Source organism: Mugil cephalus, chromosome 16 (assembly GCF_022458985.1).
Source record: "Mugil cephalus isolate CIBA_MC_2020 chromosome 16, CIBA_Mcephalus_1.1, whole genome shotgun sequence".
Classification (NCBI taxonomy): domain Eukaryota; kingdom Metazoa; phylum Chordata; class Actinopteri; order Mugiliformes; family Mugilidae; genus Mugil; species Mugil cephalus.
The window spans coordinates 23806694-23819928 of record NC_061785.1 but is presented as its reverse complement, the minus strand read 5'-3'; the positions used below and the strand labels follow the sequence as shown (position 1 = coordinate 23819928).

Here is a 13235-nt window from a genome sequence, read left to right as displayed (position 1 = left end):
TTCCAGGGCTCTGACAGTCTTATGCAGGAGGTGGGAGGCGTTGTCCGTGATTGACGACAGCTTGGCCAATATCCTCCTGTCCCCCACCACCTCCACAGGCTCAACACTGCAGCCCAGGACCGAGCGACTTTCTTCACTAGCTTGTTCAGTCTTTTTCCCTCTGCTGCTGTGATGCTGCTGCTCCAGCACACCACACCACATTAATCCAGAGGTGGTTCTGCTGGCACCAAGCCACAAAGTTCTGGTTCAGCTCTTGGTACTCCCTTTCATCTCCGTTGTTGTTGATGAGACTGACAATGGCTGAGTCGCCCGAGAACTTCTGTAGGTGACAGTTGTGTAGTGAGTGAAGTCAGCAGTGTAGATGGTGAAGAGGAAAGAGGCCAGGACCGTCCCCTGTGGCGCCCCCATGCTGCAGATCACTGTGTCCAACACACAGTCCTTTATCCTCACGAACTGTGGCCTGTTGGACAGGAAGTCCAGGAGCCAGACTGACAGCTGTTGGTGCACCCCCACTTGTCCCTCAGGAGTTCTGGCTGAATGGTGTTGAAGGCACTAGAGAAATAAAGAACATGATTCTCACAGTGCTTCCAGACTTCTCCAGGTGAGGTGGACGTGGCAGCTAAGGTTCCAGTTGGGGGAAGCTGCAGCAGGGCTGGTTGGGTGAGGGGAGGGGTGAGTGGTTGGCCAGCTCAGGTCTGGAGTTGTTGTGTTCCAAGATGGTTTTCAGACTGTTCCAGACCGCGCTGACGTCGTTCTGCCGCAGCTGTTTTTCCATCCTCTTCCTGTAGCTGCCTTTCCCCTCCCTGATCTTCCTCCTCAGTTCTTTTTGCACAGTCTTCATCTGATCCCTATCCCCCAACTTGAAAGCCCTCTTTTTGTCCTTGAGCAGAGCCTTGATGTCAGGGGTAATCCATGGTTTATTGCTGGAGAACAGTCTTACAGTCCTGGTGGGTATAGTGAGGTCTGCACTGAAGTTTATGTAATCCGTGACACAGCTGGTGAGACTGTCGATGCCCTCCCCGTGGTCCTCACAGAACACGGCCCATGTTATGGTGTCGAGGCAGTCCTGTAGGGTCTCCACCAACTGCTTGGACCAGATCCTCTGTGTGCGGGTGACTGCTGGTTGTCTGTGTACCATAGGCTTGTACACAGGGAGTAGGTGTACCAGTTCATGAACAGATCTCCCCAGACCCAGCTGATCACAGGTGTAAACAATGGAGTGTGTGCTGCCTGTTGAGTCCGTGGCGGCTGGTGTAATGCTGCTAGAATGACCTAGCAAATCACTTGACTTGAATTCAATTGAATTGAAAATCTATGGTAAGAACTAAAACTCAAAGTTCATAGAAGAGGCCCACAGAACCTACAAGATTTAAAGCCTGTTTGTGTGGAAGAATGGGTCAAAATCACACATGAGCAATGCATGCGACTAGTTTCTCCATACAGGAGGCATCTTGAAGCTGTCATTACCAACAAAAGCTTTTGTACAAAGTTTTACATTAATATCAGTAAGCGTGTTCAATACTTTTTCCCTCTGTTATTTCACATGTTTACACATAACTTAATTTCTAAACTTATTTGTTTTTGTTTCTTCCTATGTATGGATTACTTGGGTTGTTACCAACACCTGGTGAATTTTTCATGTCAATATCACCTTTAGAAATATGTTTATTATGAAAAATTGTGATGTGTTCAATACTTATTTTACCTGCTGTACATAACAGAGGAATGCCTGAACTATATAACAATATTGCTTTAGAACGTTCAATCACAAAATACTGCTTAACTACAGGACTGAATTAATGGTTTAATAAAAGAAAAAAAACTGTCAGTTAATTGTGGTCATTGACTCCTCTCCTTTCTTCTTCTCTCCAGACATCGCCCAGGAATAGGAAAGTGTTTAGCTGCCTTCTCAGCAGCCTTTCCTGTTGCCTTTCTCGAGCCACACATGAACAAGTTTAACAACTTTTCCATCTACAACAGCAAAGCAAGTTTAGACAGAGCAGGTAGTCCATTGTATACACTTGTATAATTACATATACAAGCAGGCGCAATTACACTGAAATATATATTACAAACCTTAGAGTATTTGTACTTTGGAAACAGAGAGCCAAAGATTCTTCTATCTATAATGCCATTTTGAGCCAAAAGGAAGACATGCCATCAATATTTATTAACTTGCTTAAACATTATGTATACCTTGTGTTCTTGCATGGAGAAATTGAAAACCACCTGAGGAAAAAAAAAAACATGAATGCATCTAGTCCTATTAGGGTTGGCACCTAAGCCTTTTGTGTGAAATACATATAGCACAATAAACTAAAAATCCACCTGCTTTCACAAGAAAAAATAACAACGCACTCACTCTTAGACATGCACATCATGTGTTCTCTGATGAGCCACAACTGTTTTACAGGCACAAGGTAGACCTAAGCACTATTTGGCAGGTAGTTTCAATGTCATGCCTGACTGGTGTATATATTATATTTAAGTATTTTTTGATCTGGCAAACCTTTTGTGAGTGGAAAAAGTAATGAGATTTCAAACATACTCTGGCCACACCAATTTTGCATGTCTATTTAATTCAGGAGAAAAAATACTTTAGCTCAGATTTACATATTGGCTCACCAGATTGTTTTTTCTCCCTTGCCTCTGAGGGCTTCAATAACTATCCATTTCTGTGAGTTTTGAGCCCTTTGCACACTGTGTGAAAGCAAAATGTAATATTTTTTTTTATTCATGTTTTATTTATTAAATAATTTTATGTACACTTCTCTGTCCAACTCTCAACCCTAGGACTTCCAGGTCAGGTTGGAGAAGTTTGTCCAATGATCCCAAGCTTAGAGAGGTCTCTAGAGGATATTATGGAACTGGCAGAATCTGGCATAAGATACACTCAGATGCCGCACGTCATGGAGGTAACTCACTAAAAACCATATCAGTCTTACTTTTGTTTGTATCTGTATCCCTTAGCTACCAGTTGGGTTGAGATTCACAGAATTACTAAGAACAATCTGTCTAACTGGCCCTTTAAATAGTTCAGGAGAATAGTTTCTAGTGCTGCTTAGGGAAAACTTAAAATAATTAATAATAATCATGCCAAATCTGCTGCCAATATTTTGTAAGTTAATGTAGTGAGAGGTCAGTCCATCTCACAACTCATCACTGCTTACCAATCTGAAGTATACAAAAGTAGGGGCGAACTGGGGGGTTATAGCAGAACATGCCACATGCGGAAGTGTCCCTGAGTAAGGACACTGTCACCATACAGACTCTTTATACACAGTATAAATGTGTATGTGCTTGTGTGAAATAATGGGTAGGTGTGTCACTGTGACTCTAATGAGCTTTGAATAACAATAGGTAGAAAAGTGTTATATACAAACAAGACCATTAGACCTTGGAACCTGATCTAAGTAATTTATGTTGTTACAACTGTTGTACCACAACACTAAATGTGCACAGTGTTATTAAATGCTTAATTGGGTTATATGGATTAACTTGAAAAAGACATGGAGAGAAAAAAAATGTACACACACAATTCCAAGGACTGGGATAAAGTTTCTGACTGTTTGGCTTGAAATTAATGAATGAATGTCAAACAGTAAATTCAGTAACAGTTAAAGTTTTGCAAAGCTTCACGTTTGTTTCCTGACTTTTTCTGTAGGTGGTGTTGCCAATGTTGTGCAACTACATGTCTCACTGGTGGGAACATGGACCAGAAAGCAACCTGGAAAAAGCTGACAGCTGCAGCACATCTGTCACCTCTGAACACATGAACAGCCTGCTGGGAAATATACTTAAGATAATCTATAACAACCTTGGAATAGATGAGGGAGCCTGGATGAAAAGACTGGCAGGTAAACATGGTTAAACATGCTTGCACACTGTTTATTAAAGGTAGAGGGCATTTTTAAAGTTTCAACCTTGGTTTTTCTCTAAGTTGTGTAAAACATTTAAATTGTTTTAAGAATGAATGCTAAAGGTAAGAGATGTACAAATATATGTGGTGTGCTCTCTCTTTGCAGTCAATACTTTAGTGTATTACTGTTCTTTTGGAGTTTAATTAAAGTCAGATCCACTACTATAGTCATATAGAATGTATATCTTCTAGGAAAATCCTGGTGTGATTATTGAAATATGCTGCAGCTATACACTTTAGCTGATGTGCAGCAGGAGTTTGGGACACTTGGGATTGCCACCGCAGTTTTAATACTTAAAATGGAGAGAACTGAACGCTAAGTTGACAGTCCGTCAGTGCTGGAAAATGTATTCACATTGTTTTGTTTATCTGCACTGTTAAGCGTTAAATCTGTACGTAACTGCTGAGCTGTAAGAAGTGCAGAAGAACACAGAACATGTTTATGATTTGACCAAATTCTCCAAATCTGCTGCTGCACCATGTGTAAATGCACATATAGCCCTCCCACTCTTCTCTTACTTAAAAGCAGTAGGTAACCTGCCTAATAACAATTCTGAGAATTATTACTACAAATGTACTTATAGAAAAACATACCCCCCACCCCTCTCCCAGTCTTCTCTCAGCCAATTATCGGCAAAGCCAAAGCACAGCTTTTAAAGACACACTTCCTGCCTCTGATGGAGAAACTCAAGAAGGTGAGTTCTTTCTTTTTTTTTTTTTTATTCCAGTAAAGTAATGATTTCTACACTTGAAAGATAGTCCTGTTTTGACAGAAAGAATTGTTTTGCATTGTAAAAAACTGAAAAGCCCTCTGTAAACTGTCATATAGGACAAGAAGCAAAAAAGAACTTTATATAAATATACGTACATACAAATACAATTTAACATTTTATGATATGTTCTGATACACTCTTTGCATTCTAACAATTTGTAAATGTTCAGTGTACTGTAGCTACAGTCATGACACATAAAAGAATGATATTACTACTAGGAATACTCACTTTTTGTGTAGAAAGCAGCAGTTGTGCTGATGGATGAAGAAAACAGTAAGGTGGAGGGCAGGGGGGAGATGTCAGAGACGGAGCTTCTCATCATGGACCAGTTCACCATACTGGTCAGAGACCTATATGCCTTCTACCCTATCCTCATACGATTTGTCGACTACAACAGGTACATTCTACCTTCACTGGACAGATCCTCCTCTGCTTATACTTAAAATACCCTAAATTTCAGTAATTGTAATAAATTCAGGTAATTTACAATAATCTAATCAGTAATAATGTAAAGTTGCTAATACTAAGCCAGTTGGAGTAGGGATAACTGGGGCACATCACTAATTATGATGTTTTCACAGGGCCACCTGGCTGAAAGAGTCTAGTCCAGAGGCGGAGGAACTGTTCCGAATGGTGGCAGAGGTTTTCATCTTCTGGGCCAAGTCTCATGTAAGAAAATAGCTGATGATGAGACCCATTACAGACTGCAGATCCAGCACCTGACAGAGTGGTGCTCAGATAACAACCTTGTTTTGAACACCAGTAAGAACAGGGAGGTCATTGTGGACTACAGAAGATCCAGGAAGACAGAGTACGCTCCTCACCTCATACAAGGGGAGGTGGTCGAGCATGTCAACAGTGTCAGACTCTTGGATCCACATTACATCTGACCTGACCTGGTTGTGAACACAGCACGCCTGGTGGAAAAATAAATAAATAAATAAATAAATCAAAATATAGAAGAAGGACACCCAAAAAAGGTTCTTCTTTCTCAGGAAGCTGAAGAGGGCTGCATTTTCCTGTCAACTGAATAGTTGATCCTGTAGCAGTTTGTGAGTACAAACTGCTACAGGACCACAATAGAACCTAGTAAAAAATATCTGACAAGGATGCAGAATAATGCAATGTTACATATAAGAGTGCTTTCAAAAATATAAATAATCATCTTTATGTTTTTATCAATTTACAAAATGCAAACAAAAGAAAAATCTAACTCACATCATCATTTGGTGTTACTAGCCTTTACCTTCAAACCAGAACCAATCCTTATAGGTACACTTGAACAAAGTCAAGGATTTTGTAGGATCATAGCAGTGGTTGGCCAAGGAAACTTACTGCAGCAGATGTGCAGCAGATGAAGAACAAATCATGCTTATTTCCCTTTGAAATTGGAAGATGCCCAGCAGTGCCATCAACTCACAACTGGGAGACACCAGTGGGATCCAGGTACACCCATCTACTGTCCAGAGAAATCTGGCCAGAAGTGGTTCTTATAACAGATTTGCAGGCAAGAAGCCATACCTCTGACATGGGAATAAGGCTAAGCAACTCTATACAGCAACTATGCAACTGTCCTTAATGCTGAGAAACACAGGCAGATATTTATCCATCATGTAATGCCATCAGGGATGTGTATGATTCGCCCCATATTTATTCAGTGGCAGGACAAAGACCCAAAACATACAGCCAAGGTCATTAAGAACTATCTTCAGCATAAAGAAGAACAAGAAGTCCTGGAAGTGATGGCATGGCCTCCACGGAGACCTGACCTTAACGTCAGTGTGTCTAGGATTACATCAAGAGACAGAAGGATTAGAAGAGGCCTACATCCACAGAAGATCTGTGGTTCTCCTAGACATTTGGAACAACCTACCACTCAAGTTCCTTAAAAAACTGTGTGCAACTGTACCTAGAAGAATTGATGCTGTGTTGAAGACAAAGGGTGGTCACACCAAATATTGATTTGTGTAAGATTTGTCTTTTCTTCATTCACTTCATTTTGTTAATTGATGAAAATAAAAAAAACAACACTTCCATTTTTAAAATTATTTTTGGTTTACAGCATTTTTTCCACACCTGTCTATAACTTTTGCACTGTCATATTTAAAATATTTGATCATTTTGTCATCCTTTCTGCAGAACTTCAAGAGGGAAGAGCAGAACTTTGTAGTCCAGAATGAAATCAACAACATGTCCTTCCTCATCACTGACACCAAGTGTAAGATGTCAAAGGTACTGACTCATGCAGTCATGTTTGAAGAGTGATGTGTATATGTGTACTGGGTTTCTTTTTTTTGCCTTGCTTTTGCCGCCTTGATATTGTTAACAGCGATGTTCACCTACAATCGAAGAAATGAATAATATCTGGTTGTAAACACCCTAGTCAAGTTTAAAGTGAAGAAGCCAGTTGGATTATTGGAGAAAACAAAAAATGAAGTGGGCTTTGTTTTGTTGGACCTGTTTGACTGAGAATCTTCGATTTGGATTGTTTATGTAGCAATATAAATAAATAGAAAACAACTGTCAATATACAGTACAGTATACAGTACAGAAACACATAATTCTCTTCTCAACATTGCCTCAGGGAATAGTTTCAGACCAGGAGAGGAAGAAGATGAAGAGAAAAGGGGATCGATACTCTATGCAGACAAGCCTAATTGTTGCCACTCTGAAGCGTCTGTTGCCTATAGGACTCAACATGTGTGCTCCAGGGGAACAGGAGCTCATAGCACTGGCCAAAAACCGCTTCATTCAGGTAACAAACAAATGTGTTGTTATAACTTTGGTAAATCATAGTTAAACATGTACAATTTAATTATTAAATAATTTAATTATTAAAGCCAAACCACTGTATACATTGTTAGTATTGTAAATATCATTTAAGATGTGTTATTTAATTGACGTGCAATTACTCTATCCATAGAAAGATACAGAGGAAGAAGTAAGAGAGATCATCAGGAACAATCTGCACTTACAAGGGAAGGTAAGAATACTTTGAGCTCATGACAATAATGTGCCCATAATCAATCACGTGATTGTCCATAATTAATGTGCAATCTTTAATTTAATACTCTTGTCAACATGCGAGTGGGCAAATACAAGCACAGTCCAAAACAATTATTGTCAGGAATATTCTATAGAATAACTTCTCCTCACACTGTTCACACATGACTGATGTGCTATGTATTCCATAAACATGAGTGTGAAGTTTGCTGATGACACCATCGTGGTGGGTCTCATTTCGAAGAATGGGTCTCATCATTCTTTGAGATGAGACACTCCACAGTGGCATCATAGAAGCCCTCCAGCCCTTGGGGGGGGGGGGGGGGGGGGGGGGGGGGCACTGTATATTCAACTGTAATGAATATTCACAGAGGTATTTAACCTCAGCCCAGGCAGAAATGTCTTGCCTTTGTGTGATACAGAGTGTGCATATGTCTCTTGTACAGGTTGAGGACCCGGCTATTCGTTGGCAAATGGCTCTCTACAGAGAATTCCCGAGCCATCATGAGGATACCTCTGACCCAGAGAAGACTGTAGCAAGAGTACTGGACATTGCTCATGTCCTCTTCTACCTGGACCAGGTTTGTGTAATTTAGAATTGATTTACTATAGTATATATGGCCATTTATACTGTATATGATCAGCTGTCTGAAGGCACTCTCCTCTGAAAAAGCCCGACCATACCGTACCTTACCATAGCTGCCCAAACTCAGTTGCATTAGAGTTGCACTGGAAAATGTGATATCATGTCACTCAGCCACCTCAACTTTTCTTTGAGTGGTTCAGTTTGTATCTTTAGGTGGAACATCCTCAGCGCAGTAAAAAGGCTGTGTGGCATAAACTGCTGTCGAAACAGAGGAAGAGAGCTGTGGTCGCTTGCTTCAGGATGGCACCACTCTATAACCTGCCAAGGTAGTTTCTGCAAACACATACACACATACAACACAGCAGCAGTAGGGTCATATTTTTTGTTCTACTGTACCTAAAGTGCCAGAAGGTTTGTGGAAGTGCTGAAGTTGACACTGGGTGGATTTGATCTACTCATCATAGGACTGATCAAGTAAATCAACTTAGTCAACATAGTTCACCTGTTAGACTATTCAGGGGCCTCACATTTCATTGCTTACAATGATAAGGACCCCAAAAATATCTTTGGTTCTCACTGCCCATTGTTCATGTAGTATGGTACGGAAAATCAAAAAATGTCTTTTTCAGTTGTCATTCATATCTGTGTCTCCTCCAAACTAGGCACCGGGCAGTGAACTTGTTTCTGCAAGGGTATGAGAAGTCCTGGATTGAAGCAGAGGAACACTACTTTGAAGATAAACTCATAGAAGACCTTGCTGTATGTTTATTTCAGTACAAAAGTTTTTGAACAATGAATATGGGGCCATTTTTCAATGTCTCTTGAACCTATGAATGTGTGTATTTCAGAAGCCTGGTGAAAAGGAGTTGTTTGAGGAAGAGGAGGGCATGAAACACATTGATCCACTGCATCAGCTCATTCAGCTCTTCAGTAGAACAGCCCTCACAGAGAAATAGTAGGTTTTCATAGCCCCTAAATGTTTTCACACTTCATTGTGTGCTATGATTTTGTGTTTCTGTTGTCGGTGTTGTTTTATTTTGGATATCAGTTTATGCGTCTTCATTCTTAACTCCTTCCTGTGACCCTTGGCATGACCTTACCTTGATGTGGTTGTTAATTCACTATACTGTGTTTTTTGATAATAACACTATACACACTATAATAAAATTTAATTGAACACAACCTCATGAGCCTACATAACTTGCACATTAACCACAAGGCCATTTCATCAAAGATTCTGCCCCACACGAATATAAATCAGGCTTAATGTGAAAAAATTGCTGTGAAAGATAAAGGCATTTGTTAAAATAAATAACTTGTTGACTGAGTTGTGGAATCAGGTTTCCCATATAGCACAAGACACATTACATACATTAAATACAGTTTAACTATGGCGCTATAGCGATTACCAAAACCAGCGCCAACGGGATGTGTGGCAGATTGTTTCAGTGAGCAATGTGAGGATACCCCTTACCTCTCTCTAATCTCTAAACACACACAGTATTTATGTAACTCCTGACATTAGTTATTTTAGAGATCCGAACAAAGATTCAAGATTACTGACATGAAACCTGAAAGCATCAATACTAAATCACAGCATCCCTGTTCACAATAGTGATAATATAATATAATATAATATAATATAATATAATATAATATAATATAATATAATATAATATAATATAATATAATAATGATGATAAATCTGAACTGGAAATAGGGTGAATTCAGGGAAATTGAGACAGTATATGAAAAGCATTGTACTTGACCTTGACAAGTTTTAGTACAAGTCCTGAGATTTTGCTGTGGAAGAATATGAACAAAGTGACATAAAATGAACATGACGTAAATACAAAGTGTACACCCACAAGACAGGTATGACAAATGATATCTACTTGTAGTATACTTTATGTATTGCATAAAATTTTAATGAATTAATTACATATATATAATAATGGACCAAAATATTGTTTTTCAATTTAGTAACACTTCAGACAGAAGACTTCAGGGGTATGTATGATAAATTTGAGGCCCGTTGCACAATCCCAGGAAAGATTGAGGGAGGTACTGCAAAGATTAAGAAAGAAGAAAAAAAAACAGGAGAAGCAGAATATAGGTGTTACTATCCACTGAGCTTGTCATGATACATCATAATTGGCTAATACAAAATATCGGGGAATCTAAGATGTGACATTTGTGTAATGTTAAAAGACAAAATGAATAAGTTTCAATCATATTTAAGCTTTGTTAATACTAATAGCAAAACTGTGTCTAAATTGATCAAATATGCTGTCCCAATTTACTTTTAATTTCAATTAAAATTAGTTTTGTATCATGATGATTTCATGAACCCTGCTTTGGGAAAATAATATACAAATAATAATAAATAATAAAATAATACACTTTTTTACACATAGTGTAGGTAATTGAGAAATGTATCCTACAGTATCTTTCAATAATATTGAATTTGGGTACGTTGCAGCAACATGATTACATGGCTAATTAGCCACAGCTAACAGGCTAGAAATTGTTCATTTGTTTTTGTTTAAATTTATTTATTAGTTCAGTTAGTTAACAGCCACAAGGATAACACTAAAAGGTTCTGCACAGTAATGAATAGACAAGACTCTGTCATTCATAGTGGCTGTGTATGATATAGGAAACAATAACAAAAATTCCCTTATTGGTCTTATTTCCAAATACTATATATTCCCTGAAATGTTTCCATTTGAAGTTTGAGTTTAATGCACATCTCTAAAACGACGAAAATGACGAAACAGCGCTAGCAATTACTATGAGACAGTAGCTGTTTGTACTGTGTCTCAAATGCAAATTTATATGCAAGATTAAACATAAAAAACAGGAAAGTAAATACTAACAAGATGTGTTTCAAATATAAGTTTTGTATATGTAACTACATGAGTGGAGACAATGCTACAATGAAACATATTCCTTCATACAGCTAAAATAATATAACTAGTCACAAATGTAGTTGGTCAAGTTGAGCTAATGTGTGTGCATGCACTTACTTTTGCAGTAAACTGGATGAGGACAATCTTTACATGGCCTATGCAGACATCATGGCTAAGGTATCAGTTATTGAGTAACTGTGCTCTAAAACTGTTTTCGTCAGGTTTGAATTAACTGGCTTATCACAAGATAATATTAATTGTTTGCTTGGCAACACAACATGTACCATCCTCTTCCTGCAGCATATTCGTTTTCATCACTTTTCCTTTCACCAGAGCTGCCACGATGAAGAGGATGAAGACGGAGTAGTGAAGAGTTTTGAAGTACGTCATTAGTCACTCTTTGTGTCTGTCAGCCCTCATGGTGATATTGGCTTTATAGTGCTGCCTGACAGACATGTGTGTTGTTTCAAACAAATAGGAGAAGGAGATGGAGAAGCAGAAATTGTTATATCAACAGGCTAGGCTCCATGACCGTGGGGCTGCTGAGATGGTGCTTCAAACCATCAGTGCTAGTAAAGGTAAGTCACATTAAAATAAATCCTGCTTTCCACATTTAACACTGCTATGTACAGTACTGTATGTATAGCTAAAGTCAAAGGTGTATAGTGGTGTGAAAAACAACAGGCTCGTCTCAGTTTTGCCAGAAAACATCTTGATGATCCCCAAGACTTTTGGAAGATACTCTATGGACTGACAGGACAAAAGTTGAACTTTTTGGTAGGTGTGTGTCCCACTACGTCTGGCTTAAAAGTAACACGCATATGTCATACCAACAGTAAAATCTGGTGTGGTAGTGTGATGGTCTGGGGCAGTTTTGCTGCTTCAGGACCTGGACTTGCTGTGACACTGTAAAAGACTCATTGCAAGTTATCGCAGTTATCACTCGCCTTTGGTGGGCTTTCACATCACCAGAAGGCCCAGGTCGGACCTCCCGCTGTGGGAGCTGTGTGCCTGTTTTTTCCTCCCTCATACATCATCACGTACATTGCAGATAAACAATGGTGATAAACAATAACAATCGGTGGCATGGTGTATTTTTTTTTTTTTAACTCTTTGTTGTTGACCTAAAGAATGGACCGTTCTAACCCCTGCTCTTTCAAAAAGCTGCTGATATTTGAAGAAATCACTGTGTCATGTACAGTGCCCGATATCCACCACCAAATCTTCTCTTCTCTTCGGATGCAGAGCGCTGCCATGATCATTAAAAATGTGTGGGATATCGCTATACAAACTGTATATAAACACAGTCGCACATGTATTCCCCGATCAGTGCAATTTCCTGAACATGACGTAGGACTAATTCACCTATGCGCTTCCATCCAAAATCAGCATCAGACAGATACATCAACATCACAGCGAAAAACCCGGGTCGACGCAGCATTCCTACTCACATCAAAGCCATGTCAAGCCAAGCCGATTGAAGGGTTGGCGACCTGGGTCATTTGACACTGGTCGACCCTTTCATATCGAAAAACCCAGGTCATATTTCGCTCAGTGTGAAAGGGGCTTTAGTCTGTTAGTCTTTATTTTAATGTTCCTGTCTTTCCTGATGGAAGAGGTACAAACAGTGTGTTGCCCGGGTGGGTGGGATCTGTTGCAATGTGTCTGGCCCTCCTCTGGACGCCTGTGGACATCTTCTCTGTAGTGTGTGTCATTGTTGTTAGATATGAGACCAACAACTGTGGTGTCGTCGCAAACTTCACTACCGTATTTGTGGATTGGGTGGCCAGGCAGTCGTGTGTGAAGAGGGCCAGGCTTAGCACACAGCCTTGTGGCATGCCAGTGTTGAGGATCAGTGAGGCAGATGTGGGCTTCCCTATCGTCACCACCTGGGGCCTGTTGGTGAGGAAGTCACTGATCCAGGAGCAGAGTGATGTTGATAGTCCGAGGTTGTGGAGCTTCAGGGTGGGCATGTCCAGGAGTACAGTATTAAAGACTGAACTGAAGTCCACAAATAGCATCCTAACATCTGTGTTAGAATG

The 13235-nt window shown here is 39.7% G+C and overlaps 1 protein-coding gene across 8 annotated transcripts in view; it reads left to right on the top strand.

The window, feature by feature from the left end:
* Positions 1-13235, top strand: part of ryr2a (ryanodine receptor 2a (cardiac)) — a 235045-nt gene that overhangs the window by 166169 nt on the left and 55641 nt on the right. For 7 of the 8 annotated variants that reach the window (XM_047609639.1, XM_047609637.1, XM_047609638.1 and 4 more), the window contains 16 exons: positions 1873-2003; positions 2794-2915; positions 3665-3857; positions 4532-4614; positions 4932-5089; positions 5274-5361; positions 6832-6924; positions 7277-7447; positions 7616-7675; positions 8142-8276; positions 8495-8607; positions 8944-9040; positions 9130-9236; positions 11319-11370; positions 11527-11574; positions 11672-11771. In XM_047609639.1, coding sequence (XP_047465595.1) covers positions 1873-2003; positions 2794-2915; positions 3665-3857; positions 4532-4614; positions 4932-5089; positions 5274-5361; positions 6832-6924; positions 7277-7447; positions 7616-7675; positions 8142-8276; positions 8495-8607; positions 8944-9040; positions 9130-9236; positions 11319-11370; positions 11527-11574; positions 11672-11771 — 1751 coding nt within the window. The remainder of the gene's footprint in view (positions 1-1872; positions 2004-2793; positions 2916-3664; positions 3858-4531; positions 4615-4931; positions 5090-5273; positions 5362-6831; positions 6925-7276; positions 7448-7615; positions 7676-8141; positions 8277-8494; positions 8608-8943; positions 9041-9129; positions 9237-11318; positions 11371-11526; positions 11575-11671; positions 11772-13235) is intronic. The other variant, XM_047609634.1, reaches the window with a different exon arrangement.